Source organism: Balaenoptera musculus, chromosome 8 (assembly GCF_009873245.2).
Source record: "Balaenoptera musculus isolate JJ_BM4_2016_0621 chromosome 8, mBalMus1.pri.v3, whole genome shotgun sequence".
Lineage (NCBI taxonomy): Eukaryota > Metazoa > Chordata > Mammalia > Artiodactyla > Balaenopteridae > Balaenoptera > Balaenoptera musculus.
Window position 1 is genome coordinate 48,200,703 of NC_045792.1, and position 20,523 is coordinate 48,221,225.

General features: G+C 40.7%; 2 protein-coding genes across 10 annotated transcripts in view; one reads left to right on the top strand and one right to left on the bottom strand.

The window, feature by feature from the left end:
• The window catches only part of CCDC90B (coiled-coil domain containing 90B), a 50,125-nt gene extending 38,931 nt beyond the window's left edge, over positions 1-11,194 (top strand). For 2 of the 3 annotated variants that reach the window (XM_036860057.1, XM_036860058.1), the window contains one exon: positions 9,702-11,194. In XM_036860057.1, the coding sequence (XP_036715952.1) occupies positions 9,702-9,757 (56 nt within the window). In that variant the 3' untranslated portion in view covers positions 9,758-11,194. The remainder of the gene's footprint in view (positions 1-9,701) is intronic. The other variant, XR_005020878.1, reaches the window with a different exon arrangement.
• The window catches only part of ANKRD42 (ankyrin repeat domain 42), a 76,424-nt gene that overhangs the window by 2,644 nt on the left and 53,257 nt on the right, over positions 1-20,523 (bottom strand). For 5 of the 7 annotated variants that reach the window (XM_036860053.1, XM_036860055.1, XM_036860050.1 and 2 more), the window contains one exon: positions 19,334-19,416. In XM_036860053.1, the coding sequence (XP_036715948.1) occupies positions 19,334-19,416 (83 nt within the window). Of the gene's footprint in view, positions 1-18,901; positions 20,046-20,523 lie in introns of those variants that run through there. The other 2 variants (XM_036860052.1, XM_036860054.1) reach the window with 2 other exon arrangements.

Consider the following 20,523-nt stretch of genomic DNA (forward strand, 5'->3'; position numbering starts at 1 on the left):
AGAGTACAACGTCTAAAAATTTAACCACATGTCTTGATTATCTTTCCACATGAATACATATACAGACTTTTTTTTTTTTTACTAGAAAACATACTCTTCCATTGTATGAAAATACCATAATTTATTTATCCAAACCTCTATTAACAGACATTCTGCTCCCAATTGTTTTTATTAAAAACAATATTGCGGGCTTCACTGGTGGCGCCAGTGGTTAAGAATCCACCTGCCAATGCGGGGGACACGGGTTCGAGCCCTGGTCCGGGAAGATCCCACATGCTGCAGAGCAACAAAGCCTGTGCGCCACCACTACTGAGCCTGCGCTCTAAAGCCCATGCTACAACTACTGAAGCCCATGTGCCTAGAGCCCGTGCTCCGCAACAAGAGAAGCCCCTGCTCGCCACAACTAGAGAAAGCCCACGTGCAGCAACGAAGACCCAATGCAGCCAAAAACAAAATAACTAAGTTATAAAAAAAAATATTGGACCGAATAGCATATATATGTGTGAGGTAAATATACACATACCCCTTTATTGCCCTCATGCTAGTATTTCTATATAATAAATTGCTTATGCACATCTAAAAATTGGGGTCAAAAAGATAGGCACATTTAAAAATTTATGTTATTGTCCAAAATAAAATTGCTGCTTTATACCATCCGTGATTTTCTGGGTAGGCACTAATCATGTTGAAGCGGCAGCAGGAGTAGAGATGGAGCCCCTAGCCCTCAGCTGATGCACACCCCCACTCCCCCTTCCTCTCTTCAACTTGAATGACTTAGCGTCTAAGATCCATTTGAAGAAAGGGTTCTAAGGCTAAAACAAGTTTTGAAAACCCCCATTCTAGCAAAGTCTCTGGAACCAGAGATCTTCTGTCCAATAGGAATGCTAATGGGAAATGCCAAATCAGCGCAGTTTGCAGTGTTCATTCCCACTTTTCAAAATAGACCTCAAAGCACCCCAGGTTAGGAAGAGCTTCGTATTCCACTCAGCTTCTTCTAGTGTATTTACCTAAAGAGTTATCTTCCTTTCCTTTTTTCACTGAGGATTTACAACTAACAGTTCTGAAGGCACCACCCTTTATTTTTAAGAGTAACAGCAACTTCCTTCGAGACAGGTACACATAGTGTTGAGTCCTGCTTCCACCACTTGCTAGCAGTAAAACTTTGGGCTTGTTGCCTCGTCTGTATGATGGGAATACTATCAGCAACCTCATAGGATTTTAATTATGGCTAAGTAAGATGATACATGAAATTCTTTAGCACACTATCTGGAACATGGTAAGTAGTAGCAGGATCAAATGAGAGAATGTATAATTGACCAGTGGCAACAAGACAAGAAACTGTTGAGTGTTATTCTTTTTTTTTTTTTTTTTTTTATTTATTTATTATTTACTTTTGTCTGTGTTGGGTCTTCGTTCTGTGCGAGGGCGTTCTCTAGTTGCGGAGCGAGCGGGGGCCACTCTTAATCGCGGTGCATGGGCCTCTCACTATCGCGGCCTCTCTTGTTGCGGAGCACAGGCTCCAGACGCACAGGCTCAGTAGTTGTGACTCACGGGCCCAGTTGCTCCACGGGCATGTGGGATCTTCCCAGACAAGGGCTCGAACCTGTGTCCCCTGCATGGCAGGCAGATTCTCAACCAACTGCGCCACCAGGGAAGCCCCCTTAAGGTTATTCTTTCTCCTCAACTGTCCAGCTTCCCCCTGTGTCTCAGAGAGACCTAATCCCATTTCTTGAAATTAAGGAAATGATCTTGTCATTAATCAAGTTTCAGTAAGTAGTGTGATTAAATGGGATAATGTATAGATTTACACATTAAAAATAGGATAGGCTTAACTATGAAAGGCTGTTTCTCATGTGCTTTTTTTTTTTTTTAATTGTTTGGCTGCGTTGGGTCTTCTTTGGCTGCGTGCGGGCTTTCTCTAGTCGCGGCGAGCGGGGGCTACTCTTCGTTGCAGTGCGTGGGCTTCTCATTGCAGTAGCTTGTCTTGTTGAGGAGCACGGGCTCTAGGTGCACAGGCTCAGTAGTTGTGGCACGGGGGCTCTAGAGCACAGGCTCAGGAGTTGTGGTGCACGGGCTTAGTTGCTCCACGGCATGTGGGATCTTGCCAGACCAGGCCTCGAACCCTTGTCCCCTGCATTGGCAGGCGGATTCTTAACCACTGTGCCACTAGGGAAGTCCCTCTTGTGTCTTTAATCATAGAAGTTTGCTCTTCATCTCAGAGTCTCTCTTTTAAAATCATGGCTGTTTAAACAGACTAGAATCTAGGGAGTCCCTAAAAGCCTCACCCAAATTCACCTTCTTAAGGAGAACAGAAAGGTTTTCTATCCAGAATGATGTAACATAGAGAGCAGGTGGTATATTAACTATTTAAAAAGCCTGATGTGGACCTTCCCTGGTGGCAGAGTGGTTAAAAATCCGCCTGCCAATGCGGGAGACACGGGTTCTAGCCCTGGTCCGGGAAGATCCCACATGCCGCGGAGCAACTAAGCCCGGGCGCCCACAACTACTGAGCCTGCACTCTAGAGCCCGCAAGCCACAACTACTGAGCCCCACGTGCCACAACTACTGAAGCCTGTGCTCCTAGAGCCCATGCTCCGCAACAAGAAGCCACCGCAATGAGAAGCCCACGCACTGCAATGAAAAGTAGCCCCCCGCTTGCCACAACTAGAGAAAGCCCACAGGCAGCAACGAAGACCCAACACAGCCAAACACAAATAAATTAATAAATAAATAAATTTTAAAAAAATAAAAAGCCTGATGCTTTCTCTGCCTTTTCTTCTACCTCATTGAGTTTTTTTTTAAAGGGTTTCCATTAAAATTTCATTTTTTATTTATAAATTTTTAATAATTATGAAATCATTTTTTCTTTTTGCCATTAAATTTTTTTTTAATAATTGCTTCACCATACTGTGTTAGTTTCTGTTCCACAACAAAGCAGATCAGCCATATGCATACACATGTCCCCATACCCCCTCCCTCTTGAGCCTCCCTTCCATCCTCCCTATCCCACCCCTCTAGGTCATCGCAAACCACCAAGCCGATCTCCCTGTACTATGCTGCTGCTTCCCACCAGCCAACTATTTTACATTCAGTAGTGTATATATGTCAATGCTACTCTCACTTTGTCCCAGCTTTGCCCTCCCACCCCATGTCCTCAAGTCCATTCTCTATGCCTACCTCTTTATTCCTGCCCTGCAACTAGGTTCATCAGTACCATTTTTTTTTTTTTTTAGATTCCATATATATGTGTTAGCATACTGTATTAGTTTTTCTCTTTCTGACTTACTTCACTCTGTGTGACAGACTCTAGGACCACCTCACTACAAATAACTCAGTTCCATTTCTTTTTATGGCTGAGTAATATTCCATTGTATATATGTGCCACATCATCTTTATCCATTCATCTGTTGATGGACATTTAGGTTGGTTCCATGTCCTGGCTATTGTAAATAGTGCTGCAGTGAACATTGTGGTGCATGTCTCTTTTTGAATTATTGTCTTCTCAGGGTATATGTCCACTAGTGGGATTGCTGGGTCATATGGTAGTTCTGTTTTTAGTTTTTTAAGGAACCTCCATACTGTTTTCCATAGTGGCTGTATCAATTTACATTCCCACCAACAGTGTAGGAGGGTTCCCTTTTCACCACACCCTTTCCAGCATTTATTGTTTCTAACTTTTTTGATACTGACCATTCTGACTGGCATGAGCTGATATACCTCACTGTAGTTTTGATTTTCATTTCTCTAATAATTAGTGATGTTGAGCATCTTTTCATGTGCCTCTTGGCCATCTGTATGTCTTCCTTGGTGAAATGTCTGTTTAGGTCTTCTGCCCATTTTTTAACTGGATTGTTTGTTGTTTTTTTGATATTGAGCTCCATGAGCTGTTTGTATAGTTTGGAGATTATTTCTTGGTCTGTTGTTTCATTTGCAAATATTTTCTCCCATTCTGAGGGTTGTCTTTTGGTCTTGTTTATGGTTTCCTTTGCTGTGCAAAAGCTTTTAAGTTTAATTAAGTCCCATTTGTTTTTATTTCTGTTACTCTAGGAGGTGGGTCAAAAAAGATCTTGCTGTGGTTTATGTCAAAGAGTGTTTTTCCTATGTTTTCCTCTAAAAGTTTTATAGTGTCTGGTCTTACATTTAAGTCTTTAATCCATTTGGAGTTTATTTTTGTGTACGGTGTTAAGTAATGTTCTAATTTCATTCTTTTACATGTAGCTGTCCAGTTTTCCCAGCACCACTTACTGAAGAGGCTGTCTTTTCTCCATTGAATGTTCTTGCCTCCTTTGTCATAAATTAGGTGCCCATATGTGCGTGGGTTTATCTCTGGGCATTCTATCCTGTACCATTGATGTATATTTCTGTTTTTGTGCCAGTACCATACTGTCTTTATTACTGTAGCTTTGTGGTATAGTTTGAAGTCAGGGAGCCTGATTCCTCCAACTCCGTTTTTCTTTCTCAAGATAGCTTTGGCTATTCGGGGTCTTTTGTGTTTCCATACGAATTGTAAGATTTTTTGTTCTAATTCTGTGAAGAATGCCATTGGTAGTTTGCTAGGGATTGCACTGAATCTGTAGATTGCTTTGGGTAGTATAGTCATTTTCACAATACTGAGTCTTCCAATCAGAGAACATGGTATATTTCTCCATCTGTTTATGTCATCTTTGATTTCTTTCATCAGTATTTTATAGTTTTCTGAGTACAAGTCTTTCATCTCCTTAAGCAGATTTATTCCTAGGTATTTTATTCTTTTTGTTGCAATGGTAAATGGGAGTGTTTCCTTAATTTCTCTTTCTGATTTTTCATTGTTGGTGTATAGGAATGCCAGAGATTATTGTGCATTTTGTATCCTGCAACCTTAGCAAATTCATTAATTAGTTCTAGTAGTTTTCTGGTGGCATCTTTAGGATTTTCTATGTATAGTATCATGTCATTGGCAAATAGTGACAGTTTTACTTCTTCTTTTCCAATTTGTATTCCTTTTATTTCTTTTTCTTGTCTGATTGCTGTGGCTAGGACTTCCAAAACTGTATTGAATAGGAGTGGCGAGAGTGGACATCCTTGTCTTGTTCCTGATCTTAGAGGAAATGCTTTCAGTTTTTCACCATTGAATATGATGCTTGCTGTGGGTTTGTCATATATGGCCTTTATTATGTTGAGGTAGGTTCCCTCTGTGCCCATTTTCTGGAGAGTTTTTATCATAAATGGGTGTTGAATTTTGTCAAAAGCTTTTTCTGCGTCTATTGAGATGATCATATGGTTTTTATTCCTTAATTTGTTAACGTGGTATATCACATTGATTGATTTGCATATATTGAAGAATCCTTGCATCCCTGGGATAAATCTCACTTGATCATGGTGTATGATCCTTTTAATGTGCTGTTGGATTCTGTTTGCTAGTATTTTGTTCAGGATTTTTGCATGTATGTTCATCAGTGATTGGTCTGCAATTTTTTTTTTGTGGTATCTTCTTCTAGTTTTGGTATCAGGGTGATGGTGGCTTCATAGAATGAATTTAGGAGTGTTTTTCCCTCTGCAATTTTTTGGAAGAGTTTGAGTAGGATTGGTGTTAGCTCTTCTCTAAATGTTTGATAGAATTCGCCTGTGAAGCTATCTGGTCCTGGACTTCTGTTTGTTGGAAGATTTTTAATTATGGTTTCAATTTCATTACTTGTGATACGTCTGTTTATATTTTCTAATTCTTCCTGGTTCAGTCCTGTAAAATTGTACCTTTCCAAGAATTTGTCCATTTCTTCATGGTTGTCCATTTTATTGGCATATAGTTGTTTGTAGTAGTTTCTTATAATCCTTTGTATTTCTGCAGTGTCCATTGTGATTTCTCCTTTTTCATTCCTAATTTTATTGATTTGCATCCTTTCCCTTTTTATCTTGATGGGTCTGGCTAAGGGTTTATCAATTTTGTTTATCTTTTCAAAGAACTAGCTTTTAGTTTTATTGATCTTTGCTATTGTTTTCTTCGTTTCTATTTCATTTTCTATTTCTGCTTTGATCTTTATGATTTTTGTTTCCTTCTACTGAATTTGGGTTTTCCTTGGTCATCTTTCTCTAGTTGTTTTAAGTGTAGGTTAGATGTTTGAGATTTTTCTTGTTTCTTGAGGTGAGACTGAATTGCTGTAAACTTCCTCTTAGAACTGCTTTTGCTGCGTCCACATAGGTTTTGGGTCGTCGTGTTTTGTTGTCATTTGTTTCTATATATTTTTTTATTTCTTCGATTTCTTCAGTGATCTCTTGGTTATTAAGTAGTGCACTGTTTAGCCTCCATGTGTTTGTGTTTTTCAGTTTTTTTCCTCTAATTGATTTCCAGTCTCATGGCATTGTGGTCAGAAAAGATGCTTGATATGCTTTCAATTTTCTTAAATATTCCGAGGCTTGATTTGCAACCCAAGGTGTGATCTATTCTGGAGAATGTTCCATGTGCACCTGAGGAGAAAGTGTATTCTGCCACTTTTGGGTGGAATGTTCTATAAATATCAATTAGATTTATCTAGTCTATTGTGTCATTTAAAGCTTGTGTTTCCTTATTTATTTTCTGTTTGGATGATCTGTCCTTTGGTGTAAGTGGGGTGTTAAAGTCCCCTACTATTATTGTTACTGTCAATTTCTCCTTTCATGGTTGTTAGCATTTGCCTTATGTATTGAGGTACTCCTATGTTGGGTGCATAAACATTTATAATTGTTATATCTTCTTCTTGGATTGATCCTTTGATCATTATGTAGTGTCCCTCCTTATGTTTTTGTTTTTTTTTTTTTTTTGGCTGTGTTGGGTCTTCGTTTCTGTGCGAGGGCTTTCTCTAGTTGTGGCAAGTGGGAGCCACTCTTCATCGCAGTGCACGGGCCTCTCACTGTCGTGGCCGCTCTTGTTACGGAGCACAGGCTCCAGACGCGCAGGCTCAGTAGTTGTGGCTCACGGGCCTAGTTGCTCCACGGCATGTGGGATCTTCCCAGACCAGGGCTTGAACCCGTGTCCCATGCATTGGCAGGCAGATTCTCAACCACTGCGCCACCAGGGAAGCCCCCTCCTTATCTCTTGTAACAGTCTTTATTTAAAGTCTGTTTATCTGATATAAGTATTGGTACTCCAGCTTTCTTTTGATTTCCATTTGCATGGAGTATCTTTTTCCATCCCTTAACTTTCAGTCTGCATGTGTTCCTAGGTCTGAAGTGGGTCTCCTGTAGAGAGCATATATATGGGTCTTGTTTTTGTATCCATTCAGCCAGTCTGTGTCTTTTGGTTGGGGCATTTAATCCATTTACATTCAAGGTTATTATTGGTATGTACCTATTACCATTTTCTTAATTGTTTTGGGTTTGTTTTTGCGGGTCTTTTTCTTCTCTTGTGTTTCCCACTTAGAGAAGTTTCTTTAGCATTTGGTGTTACTGAATTCTCTTAGCTTTTGTTTCTCTGAAAAGCTTTTGACTTCTCCATCGAATCTGAATGAGATCCTTGCTGGTACAGTAATCTTGGTTGTAGGTTTTTCTCTTTCATCACTTTTAAGTATATCCTGCCACTCCCTTCTGGCCTGCAGAGTTTCCACTGAAAAATCAGCTGATAACCTTATGGGGATTCCTTTGTATGTTATTTTTTGTTTTTCCCTTGCTGCTTTTAATATTTTTCCTTTGAATTTAATTTTTGTTAGTTTGATTAATATGTGTCTTCGTGTGTTTTTCCTAGGGTTTATCCTGTATGGGACTCTCTGTGCTTCCTGGAGTTGGGTGACTATTTCCTTTCCCACATTAGGGAAGTTTCCACTATAATCTCTTCACATATTTTCTCAGAACCTTTCTTTTTCTCTTCTTCTTCTGGGACCCCTGTAATTCAAATGTTGGTGCATTTAATGTTGTCCCAGAGGTCTCTGAGATTGTCTTCAATTCTTTTCATTCTTTTTTCTTTATTCTGCTCCTCAGCAGTTATTTCCACCATTGTCTTCCAGCTCACTTATTTGTTCTTCTGCCTCCATTATTCTGTTATTGATTCCTTCTAGTGTATTTTTCATATCAGTTATTGTGTTGTTCATCTGTTTGTTTGTTCTTTAGTTCTTCTAGATCTTTGTTAAACATTTCTTGTATTTTCTCAATCCGCGCTTCCATTCTGTTTCCGAGATTCTGGATCATCTTTACTATCATTACTCTGAATTCTTTTTCAGGTAGATTGCCTATTTCCTCTTCATTTATTTGGTCTTGTAGGTTTTTACCTTGCTCCTTCATCTGTGACATATTTTTTTGCCATCTCATTTTTTTTTTCTTTTATGAGTGGGATTGTGTTCCTGTTTTACTGGTTGTTTGGCCTGAGGCTTCCAACATGAGTTTGTAGGCTACTGGGTAGAGCTGGGTCTTAGTGCTGAGATGAGGAACTCTGTGAGACCTCACTCTGATGAATATTCCCTGAGGTCTGAGGTTCTCTATTAGTCCAGTGGTTTGGACTCGGAGCTTCCTCCTAACCCCGGGCTCACAAATTAAGATCCTGCAAGCTGCATGGGGTGGCAAAAAAAAAGAACAATAACAAAGTAAAAAATAAAATTAGACTAGGAAACTAACAGATATGTTAGAAATAATGTAAAAATAAAAATATAGATGAATCAACAACTGGAAGGTACATCAGTACCACAATAGTAAAAAAGGGGAGGAGGGGGGAAAAAAAAAAAAGATGGGGAGGGTGTTGGGTGTGGAGAGCGGGACCTAAGCAGGTCAAGGTTTGGGCAGTGGGCAGGGCCAATGCTCAGGACCCACAGGGCTGGAAAAGGCCCCGGGGGCTCTGGGGGTGAGGCTTAGGCTCAAGGAATGGAAGGGACCCAGGCGTGCCTCCCACCCCTCGTTTCAGAGGGCAGGGGACCTCACCTGGGAGCCCAGCAGGCTTCCTGGGCTCGAGTGGGCAGGGCAAACGCCCTCCTCTCCTCTCCTGCTCCTCCAGTCTGGGGTCTGGGTGGGCCCCTCCTGCCTGCCTCTCCTGATCTCCCCAGCCTCCCTCCTATGCCCCCAGTACCAATGTAGCTGGGTGGGGGGGGAAGGGGCAGCCTTGGAGGGCAGGGGACCAGCCTGGGAGCTCAGCAGGCATGAAATCATTTTTAAATGTACTGAAAAGGCAATTAAAATTTTCTTATGGATGATATGGATGTCTATTTTACTGGCTTAACTACGTAATTTTTTAGTACATGTAAGAAAGGTGGTTTTTCACTTATAAATTATTTCTAAAATTAGAGTTTGTAATTATTTAAAGTAGTCATTGTTAATAATGCTAATGTTAATAATTACTTTAAACACTTTATAGATTCTAACTGACATAATCTACACTTTTAAATTACTGTCATCCTTATTCTGGTTTAAAATACAGGAAGCTTTTAAGAAGAATTGGTATTAATCCAGCCCTAATGGATATCCTTTATCCTTAGCTTAATTTTCTAGCGAATGAAAAACCTGAAGTAGAAAATTGGTTGGATTGGGAATTCCCTGGTGGCCCAATGATTAAGACTCCATGCTTCCAATGCAGGAGGCGTGGGTTTGATCCCTCGTTGGGAAACTAAGATCCCACATGCTGCGCAACACAGGCAAAGAAAAAAAGAAAAGAAAATTGGTTGGATTTCCTGATTTTGCTTTCAATTTAAATTGAAGATGACATTATTCTCTTTGTCTCTGCAAGACAATCACAAATGCATGACCTATAACATGTTTTCTTCTTTTCACAGCCTCAGTGTTTACTTGCCTGGCAATAGCATTGGGATTTTATAGACTCTGGAAATAACAGTGAAACTACTATATTATGCTCCTACTCCTGCCACTGTTGACTTCTTAGAACAAACACTGTGCCAGGATGGATTTACTCTGAACATTGAAAGTTGAAGTAGAAACTTAATACAACATTATTTAAAGTACATATGGACTGAAGGAAATGTTTTAGAATGGGAAGGTGTATTTTGTCTTTGTTTTTTATATATGTCTTTATTTCGTTATGTTGAAAAGATGCTCTTCAAAACCTGATTGATTTGAGATAAAAACAGGCCTTTTGTCTTTATCCTTTTGATAGCTTACAGAAACTGAACCAGAGTTTTCTTGTTTGCTTGAACAACTGTAAATCATACAGGATTTCTTTGGTATGTGTTGCAAATTTGTTTAGCTATAAATAGGGAATCTAAAGTATAGAGCAGTCAAAAGACTGACCTTGTATGGTCCAGCGAGTGAGAATCAGAGGCTCTCCAACTAAATTTTTTTCAAAGAGCTAACAGCTGGGTTGTTTTCAAAACAAAACTTTCTGTATTTTGATTCAAAATATCTCAGAATCCTCTTGCCTAAGAAAATTCTTGGCACACTGTAGATAAATTTGTGTTGGATTAATAAATAAAGACCATATAGGTTCCATTGTAATAAACTCTACAGTACATTTGCTCACTCAGTAAATAAGAATGCCTTCTATGGGCCAGACAACATGCTGGTACCCATGTGCACAGAGCTGAACATGGCTTCCTTATCATGGAACTGACAATCTTAGTTGGAGAAGACAGACAGTAAACAGGTAAATTATTCATTTGTTACAGTTTAAATATGCTAAAATATTGAGGGGGAGTATTTTTTTTCTCCATGTGAAGGAAGCTCCAATAGCATAACATTGTAATCACTCTTCCTTCAACCACCCTGCCCTAGGTGATTAAGTAAGGTGAAAGGAGAAACAAGGCCCAAGTAGCCCAGCCACTTCTCCCCATTCCTGTTTGGGACCAGCCTGTCTACAGAGTGCATTCATTCTGTAGGATCAAGTTCACCTCTGCAGGGTGAGGCCTGCTCTAGTACAGTGATACTTGGGACAAGGTAAGTCTGTCTCTCTGATTCGGGGGTCAGTGATAAGTTTACTGGACTGAAGATATTAACCACATTCTCCAGTATCAGTTTTATCAGTAAGTAAAGGTATTATTTAGGTCCTTATATCAGTTCATTTTTTTGAGTTTATTTTTGTATATGGGGTTAGAGAATATTCTCATTTCATTCTTTTACATGTAGCTGTCCAGTTTTCCCAGCACCACTTATTGAAGAGATTGTCTTTTCTCCGTGATATATTCTTGCCGCCTTTGTTGAAGATTAATTGGCTGTAGGTGTGTGAGTTTCTCAGCTCTCAATTCTGTCCCATTGATCCAGATGTCTGTTTTTGTGCTAATACAACACTGTATTGATTACTGTAGCTTTGTAGTAATGTCTGAAGTCTGGGAGGGTCATGCCTCTAGCTTTGTTCTTTTTCCTCAGAATTGCTTTGGCAATTATGGGTCTTTTGTGGTTCCGTATAAATTTTAGGATTATTTGTTCTAGTTCTGTGAAAAATGTCATGGGTTGTGGTCAGAAAAGATGCTTGAAATAATTTCTATCCTCTGAAATTTGTTGAGGCTTGTTCTGTGTCCTAGTATGTGGTCTATCCTAGAGAATGTCCCATGTGCACTTGAAAAGAATGTGTATACTGGTTTTTTGGGGTGCTATGTCCTGAAGACATCAATTAAGTCTAACTGTTCAATTGTGCCATTTAGGATCTCTGTTGCCTTATTGATTTTCTGTCTGGAAGATCTGTCCATTGATGACAGTGCAGTGTTGAAGTCTCCTACTCTTATCGTATTCCTGTCAATTTCTCCCTTTATGTTTGGTAGTATTTGTTTTATGTATTTAGGTGCTCCTATATTGAGTGCATATATGTTAGTGAGTGTACTACCCTCTTCTTGTATTGATCCTTTTATCATTATACAGCGTCCTTCTTTATGTTTCTTTATGGCCTTTGCTTTTTAAAGTCTATTTTGTCTTATATGAGTATTGCTACCCCCACTTTCTTGTCATTTCCATTTGTATGAAATATCTTTTTCCATCCCCTCATTTTCAATCTATGTGTGTCCTTCACCCTAAAGTGGGTCTCCTGTAGGCAGTATATTGTATGTTCTTTTTTTTTTTTTTTTTTTTTTTTTTTTTTTTTTTTTTTTTTTTTTTTTTTAAGCACTTTTCTTTTTTATAGCTACTTTATTTATTTATTTTATTTTATTTTTGGCTGTGTTGGGTCTTCGGTTCATGCGAGGGCTTTCTCTAGTTGAGGCAAGTGGGGGCCACTCTTCATCGCGGTGCGGGGACCGCTCTTCATCGCGGTGCGCGGGCCTTTCCTATCGCGGCCCCTCCCGTCGCGGGGCACAGGCTCCAGACGCGCAGGCTCAGTAGTTGTGGCTCACGGGCCCAGCTGCTCCGTGGCATGTGGGATCTTCCCAGACCAGGGCTCGAACCCGTGTCCCCTGCATTAGCAGGCAGATTCTCAACCACTGCGCCACCAGGGAAGCCCTATTGTAGGTTCTTGTTTTATTATCCAATCTGCCATTCTGTGTCTTTTGATCAGAGCATTTAGCACATTGACATTTAAAGTAATTATTGGTAAGTATATATTTATTGCCATTTTAAACCTTGTTTTCCAGTTGATTTTGTATGTCTTCTTTGTTCCTTTCTTCTTTTTGTGTTTCCTTTTGCAGTTTGATAGTTTTCTTTTGTATTATGCCTGAGTACCTTTCTTTTGGGTTTTTGGTAATCTATTGTGTTTTTTTGATTTGTGGTTACCCTGGTTTTCAACTATGTTAAACTGTCACTATATCTACTTGCTCAAACACATTCTAAAAGATCTACATTTCTTACTCCCCTTCCCTACATTTTGTGATTTTCATGTCCTATTTTACATCTTCATGTTTATCCTTTTCTGTTCATTTTCACAGAATTTTTTGGATTGTTTTTTAACTGTGTACTGTCTTATTTTTTTTTTAATTTATTAATTTATTAGTTATATTTGGTTGCATTGGGTCTTCGTTGCTGCGCGCGGGCTTTCTCTAGTTGTGGTGAGTGGGGGCTACTCTTCGTTGCAGTGCACAGGCTTCTCATTGCGGTGACTTCTCTTGTTGCTGAGCACGGGCTCTAGGCCGTGCGGGCTTCAGTAGTTGCAGCACGTGGGCTCAGTAGTTGTGGCTCGCAGGCTCCAGAGCGCAGGCTCAGTAGTTGTGGTGCACAGGCTTAGTTGCTCCATGGCATGTGGGATCCCCCCGGACCAGGGCTCGAACCCGTGTTCCCTGCATTGGCAGGCAGGTTCTTAACCACTGCGCCACCAGGGAAGCCCTGTCCTGTCTTATTTAAATGATCTTCAATCCTTTTATATATTTACCTTTTCTATTGTGAGTTTCCCTCTCCTATAGATTGTTGCTTCTTTTCAATTTAGAGAAGAGCTTTCAATATTTCTTTTAAGATAGGTTTAGTATTGCTGTTTACTCAGTTTTTGCTTGTCTGAGAAATTCTTTTTGTCTCCTTCTATTCTAAATGATAATCTTGCTGGGTAGAATATCCTAGATTGCAGGTTTTTCCCTTTCAGGACTTTGAATATATCTTGCCATTTCCTTCTGGCCAGCAAAGTTTCTGTAGAGAAATCAGCTGATAGCCTTATGGGGGTTCCCTTATAACTGTTTTTCTCTTGCTGCCTTTTAGAATCCTCTCTTTAACTTTTACCATTTTAATTATGATATATCTTGGAGTAGGTCTGTTTTGAGTTCATCTTGTTTGGGACCGTCTGTGCTTCCTGGACCTGGATATCTAATACCTTCTTTAGGTTTGGGAACTTTTCAGCCATAATTTATTCAAATACATTTTCAATCCCCTTTTCTCTTTTTTCTTCTTCTGGGAACCGTATTAGATGTAGTAGATTGGTGTGCTTTATATTATCCCATAGATAGCATATGTTCTGTCTGCTGTTTTGATTGGGTGATCTCCATTATTCTATCTTCCAGATCACTTATTTGTTCTTCTGCATTATTTACTTTGCTGTTTATTGCCTTTAGCTTTGGTTTTCATCTCGGCAATTGAGTTGTCTAATTTTGATTGGCTCCTCTTTACAGTTTCTAGTTCCTTGTTACAGTGATCTACATTTCTATCAATAAATAGTCTTTCTTAATTCCTTCAGCATTTTTATTACCTCCTTTTTGAACTCAGGGTCTGGTAGACTGTAGAGGTTTCTTTCACTGTTTGTCCTTTCAGGGGATTTCTCTTGTTCTTTTAATTGGGAGTAATTCCTTTGCTTCTTTTTTCTTATATTTCTCTGACTACAAATTTAGGAGAAGCAGTTATCTACTGTGGTGTGGAAGGGCTGTTTTTATGTGGGAGCATCCCAGTGTAGCCTGCTTGCATACAGTATCTTTGGTGCAAGGGCTGTTTTTGGTATCGATGCTTGCCACGTCTTTCCTCAGTGTGTGCTGGCCATTATCCCCTTGATAGGGGAGTGTGATTGATTAGTGTCATGGTGACCAGAGCCCACACTGGATGTTGGGCAAGGCCTCCTCTTTGCTCTGTGGGTGTCACAGCCCTGTCAGGGGCAGGGTCTGCTCCCCAGTTGTTGTAGTGGAAATCCCCAGATCTGGTTCTAAGCTGTGGTGTGAAGTAGGCAGGACTGGAGCGCTCCCTCTGGGAGAGAAGCCACTGCATGTTCCTCCCCAGGAGCTGCCTGCCAGGACGTGGGATTCTGTGATGCCGCCTGCCACCCGGTGTGTGCACCCACAAAGATCAGTGTTGCTGGCACTGCCCTTTGGGCCCACCTCCTCTTGGGGGCCCTGGTAATAAGTTCAGAGCATACGCGCTCACCAAGCCACCGGCGCATAAACCCACTGGAGCTGCATCCCCTGACCCCGCAGACAGTCGGCCCAGGGCGCCCTCAGGCACACGTGTGCAGTTCCAGTGAAAAGTCCGCCAGAGCAGGAACCTGCCAAAGCTGCATCCCAGCAACCACAGTGGGATGGCCAGCTATCAGTTCAGCTTTCAGCCCCACCTCCACATGCACACACCTCCAGTTATGGTCCGGACCACACTCCAGACCCTTTGGTCTGTCTCCGTGCAACCAAACCGAGTCCTCTCCTCGGGTCTGTCTGCTGAAGCCCGAGTTTCAGCACCCAGTCGCTGTGCACACCAGCAGGCGCACATCTTGGGCTGGGAAGTGTGGTGACGTGGTCAGGACCTTCTGTGTTGGTCTCTCCATACCCTGCAGTGCCTCAGGCCAACTCTCATACCCTCCTCTCCAGCCTCTGAAGCTCCCTATCTGACCTGGCATACCTCCCAGCTGGTGTAGGAGGTTCCCAGGGTGAGGTTAGCATTCTTCTTTCACAGCTCCCTCCCAGGGGTGCAGGTCCCATCCCAATTCCTCCTCTTCTCCCTTTTCCCTTCATCCTACCCGGTTACATGGGGATCTTTCTCGAAGCTTTGGTTGTATGAGATCTGGAAGCATTCAGTGGGTGTTCTGTAAGAACTGTTCCACATGTGGATGGATTTTCTGATGTATTTGTGGGAGGAGGTGAGCTCCACATCCCTCTACTTATAAAGGGAAAAAAAATGAGGCAGTGGAAAACACTATGGTCATCACCAACACTAAAATTAGTGATGGTCATTTTGTAGAATAGCTGCATTGACTATATATATAACAGTGAATATACTAAATGATATATATCAACTCACCTATTTTTCATCGCAGTCCTCTTAAGTAGGTGGTATTATCTTCATTTTACAGCTAAAGAAACCAGCTAAGTGAAGTTAAGGTCACACAGTTATAACTTCACACAGGTGAAGTTGCCAAGATGACACAGCAGATAAGTCACAAGACTTTAACTCAAGATTTTATGCTCTTAATAGTAAGAGTAATCTCCAAGTTGAGTTCTCTGAGAACTCACTGTAGTTGTGATTTGCATTTTGCTAATACTTAGCAATGCTGTCCAGGCTCTTCTTTCCACGTGTCCTGGCTCCTTTTTGTCTTATGCTCCATCACCCCTGGTAGTGCTCTCATTTGCAAAGTTCAGTGACTCACTACCACCTCACATTCCAGAAGAAGAAAGGGGAAGGTGTGGGAAAGCCCTTTCCCTTTAGGGACATGACCCCTAAGGTTTTACACACCATTTTCGCTCACACTCTACTGGCCACACTTGGTATCTTAGCTGCAAAGAAGACTGGGAAGTCAGTCCTTATCCTGAGCAGCCACAAGCCCAGGTACATCCTAATACTACAGAAAAAGGGGAGAAGAGGTATTGGGAGACATCCAGGGAACCTCTGCCACAAGGGCGCATGCTTCTGTTACAACACTCTTCTGGTATTTCCTACCTCACTTGTACAGAGACTAGAGATGTGGCCTTGAGAAAACAGGAGGAAGTGTAACAAACTATTTCCAGGGTTGGGATTACTTTAGAGTCATCAGGCTAGAAGGAAAAGTAAGGCTGTGTGTAGTCCCAGAAGGTGAGAGAAATGTTGGCTTTGGGAATTCCAGAATGCAGACTCTGAAATTCCCCTCCTAAGGTTAGAATCCCAGCTCCACATTGCTGTGTGACTCTGGGCGACTTTCTTAATCTCCATGTATGAAATGCTGTACCTCTCTTCATATAGCTGTGGTGAGAATTAAGCAGTAATACATGTAAAGGACTTGGTACAGATCACACACATAGTAAGTGCCCAATAAATGTTGACAACTGTTTTTACTACAGATTGAAAGCCTATTGGAAACCAGAGAAACTAACAATAATGACTATAAAGGTTATGAAAAGGATAGGTAAGCCATTTTCGAACACTTGCTTACAGGCCTTTGACCAGCCTAAACTGGTCTTAGCAATCAAATGCACTCGTGTCAGGGCAAACTGGTCCTGATGATACTGGGCCAAAATGGCCCGTCCATGTAAGGTACTTGCCAGGGCCTAGAGGTGGACAGTCTGGGGTATGGTGGGAAGGTTGATGCCAGTGAAGCAAGCTCAAAGCCAGCAATCAGATCTTCAGAAGGAGGCAGAAACTAGACAAGCGCCCCAAGAGAGTCACACATCTTTGCTAGCTCAAGGAAGAAAAGGGTGGGGTAGGAAAAGTGAGGGAATTGAAGTCAGAACTGAAATGAAATGCCATGGTGGTTTTTTGGTCAGCGAAGTCAAGGGAAAAGAGAAAAAAGAGAAGAAAGAATAATAAAGCCACATATTTTTCATCCTGTCCAGTCAACCTCGTCTCTGTTATTCCTTTCTTATAAGGCTTGCAAGACAAAACAATGGTTGAATTCTAAAGCAGATTATTTAAATGTATATTTTTAGCAAACATGCATTATGGTTTTTTTTCTTTTTATGAGAGCTGATTTTCATTTTATGTAAACTTCCCTGGAGATATTTGGTTGTTATTGTAAAAAGTTGTCCTTTGTAAACTTACTTGTCTTTTTCTCCTAAGTTCGGATGCTGTTTAAAAATCAAGTCATTTGACATACACATGGCCAATAGGTACATGAAAAGATGCTCAACATCACTAATTATTAGAGAAATTCAAATCAAAACTACAATGAGGTACCACCTCACACCAGTCAGAATGGCATAACATTTGTAGTGAGGTGGATGGACCTAGAGACTGTCATTCAGAGGAAAGTAAGTAAGAAAGAGAAAAACAAATAACTGTATGCTAACACATATATATAGAATCTAAAAAAAAAAAAATGGGGCTTCCCTGGTGGTGCAGTGGTTGAGAATCTGCCTGCTAATGCAGGGGACACGGGTTCAAGCCCTGGCCTGGGAAGATCCCACATGCCGCGGAGCAGCTAGGCCCATGAGCCACAACTACTGAGCCTGCGCATCTGGAGCCTGTGCTCCGCAACAAGAGAGGCCACGATAGTGAGAGGCCCACGCACCGCGATGAAGAGTGGCCCCCGCTTGCCACAACTAGAGAAAGCCCTTGCACAGAAACGAAGACCCAACACAGCCAAAAATTAATTAATTAATTAATTTTTTTAAAAAATGGTCATGAAGAACCTAGGGGCAGGACAGGAATAAAGACGCAGACCTACTAGAGAATGGACTTGAGGACATGGGGAGGGGGAAGGGTAAGCTGGGACGAAGTGAGAGAGTGGCATGGACTTATATACACTACGAAATGTAAAATAGATGATAGCTAGTGGGAATCAGCCGCATAGCACAGGGAGATCAGCTTGGTGCTTTGTGACCACCTAGAAGGGTGGGATAGGGAGGGTGGGAGGGAGACGCAAGAGGGAGGAGATATGGGGATGTATGTATATGTATAGCTGATTCACTTTGTTATACAGCAGAAACTAACACAACACTGTAAAGCAATTATATTCCAATAAAGATGTTAAAAAAAATGTAAACACAATAAAAAAAAATCTACGAATAACAAATGCTGGCGAGGGTCTGGAAAAAAGTGAACTGTCCTACACTGTTGGTTGGAATGTAAATTGGTGCAGCCACTGTGGAAAACAGTATGGAGGTGCCTTCAAAAAACTACAAATAGAGCTACCATAGGATCCAGCAGTCCCACTCCTGGGCATATTCCCAGACAAAACTATAATTCAAAAAGATACATGCACCCCTGTGTTCATAGCACTATTCACAATAGCCAAGACATGGAAACAACCTAAGTGTCCATCAAGAACTGAATGGATAAAGAAGATGTGGTATAGATACACAATGGAATACTACTCAGCCATAAAAAAGAATGAAATAATGCCATTCGCAGCAACATTTACTTCATACTAAATGAAGTAAATCAGAGAGAGACAGATATATGATACCACTTATATGTGGAATCTAAAATATGACACAAATGAACTTACCTACCAAGCAGATACAGACTCACTAACAGAACAAACTTGTGGTTGCCAAGGGAGAGGAAAGGTGGAGGAGGGATGGATTGGGAGTTCAGGATTAGCAGATGCAAACTATTATATATAGAATGGATAAACAAATAAGATACTAGTGTATAGCACAGGGAACTATATTCAATATCCTGTGATAAACCGTAATGGAAAAGAATGTGTGTGTGTGTGTATAGCTGAATCACTTTGCTGTACAGCAGAAATTAACATTATATATCTATACTTCAATAAAATAAATTTTTTTTAAAAAATCAAGTCATTTGAAAAGTTGGGAGAAAAGCTATACCTACACTAGTAAAATGGTACTCTCTAGAGAAAGTAAAAGAAATATAATTCTATTATGAAGCCATAATAGAACTTCTAATAATCTTTATAACTAGACCTTTTGATTACTGTGTTATATTTTAAAGTTTATGTCAATACTTGCAAAATTAACTACTCATAAATGCAGAGTTTTGACTTGCCTACATAAATATATAAAAAGTATATTGGGAGGGGGAATACAACTGAGTCCGTGTGATTTTAATCCCTTTGACATTATACATTTCTGCCTTCAGAATTGGAATAACAGCATGTCAGAGTAATTCTGAGAAGAATTTATAGATTTACATTTATATCAATTTAAAAATAAAAGAAAATTCAAGCAAGTTTATATAAAGTTATTTCACTGATTAGTACCTTTTCACAAAAACTCCCCCAGAAGACACCTTTTTCTTCACCCGCCTCTTCTCTTTGCTTGACTCACAGGAAGAGTCATCTTCCTACAAAGGAAAAGAGAGCCAAATAAGATTTCTATGCTAGACACATTTTTGTCTTTCTACGTTACTGTTCCAAAAGAAAAAATTTAACCATGATAATATTTTCAACTCTGGTTTACATTTCTTTTAGAATTTTGTGTAAATACTTACATCGGAAGCACCAGTTCATATTGTGCTGATTCATCAGACTGGAAGGCACCTTGAGAAATCATCCAGTCCTACCTTTACCTCATACATCCCCCACACAGAACACCTTGTTGTTTCTGCTTCTATTTTAGACCAACATATTACTAAACAAAATAACACAAAGCATTAGCATGGCATCCTCTGGATTCTTTGCAAGCCCCGTTCTGTTAGGAATCACATTTCCTGGATCCTGTATTTCCTTCTCTGTTCACAAAACATCCTTCAGCTGCTCTTGTCTCTTCCACTTTGCCCTGCCACACGCTGTTTCTGAATATTTCTCACCCGTTGTGGTACTCTCAGTACCTAGCACAGAAGATTCTTAATAAATGCTCTGGGAAGGAGTAAGAGAGGACTAGAAACACAGTGGATACTCACTAGATGTCAGTCATCTTTGAATAATTCTTCTAGTCAGAAAAGTGCTCTGCGCCCAGTTGGGCAGGACAGATCTGAATGCAGGAGTTTCAGGAACATCACAAGGCACGTGTCCATCAGGAGAGCCCCTGGCTAGAGGTAGGATTCCCCAAGGTGTTCCCACCTACACCTTTGCTAATGAGGTCAGTCAGCTTAACTCATAGTAGTGTGTGACATAGAAGCAAACTGCTGTTATTCCACCACTACCCAGGAAAACAGAACCACACATCCGTTCTCTCCCCCTTGAGAGGGGAATAGATGGGGAATCTGCTGGCCCTCCCTTATAGTGGCCAGGCACTGGTGGGTATAGGGCAATATGATGGTCGTCCCTTCTCTTGAAAAAGCTTGCCAACCAGTCTGAAGACCAGTAACAACAAACCTTTTACTGGGGCTTAGCATATGGTACCACTGTATTTCATACTTTACATATATAACAAGGTGAAGTAGGCTGTATTACCAACATTTTATAGATACAAGGACAGAAGTCAAAGAGGTTAATCAACTTTTCCCAAG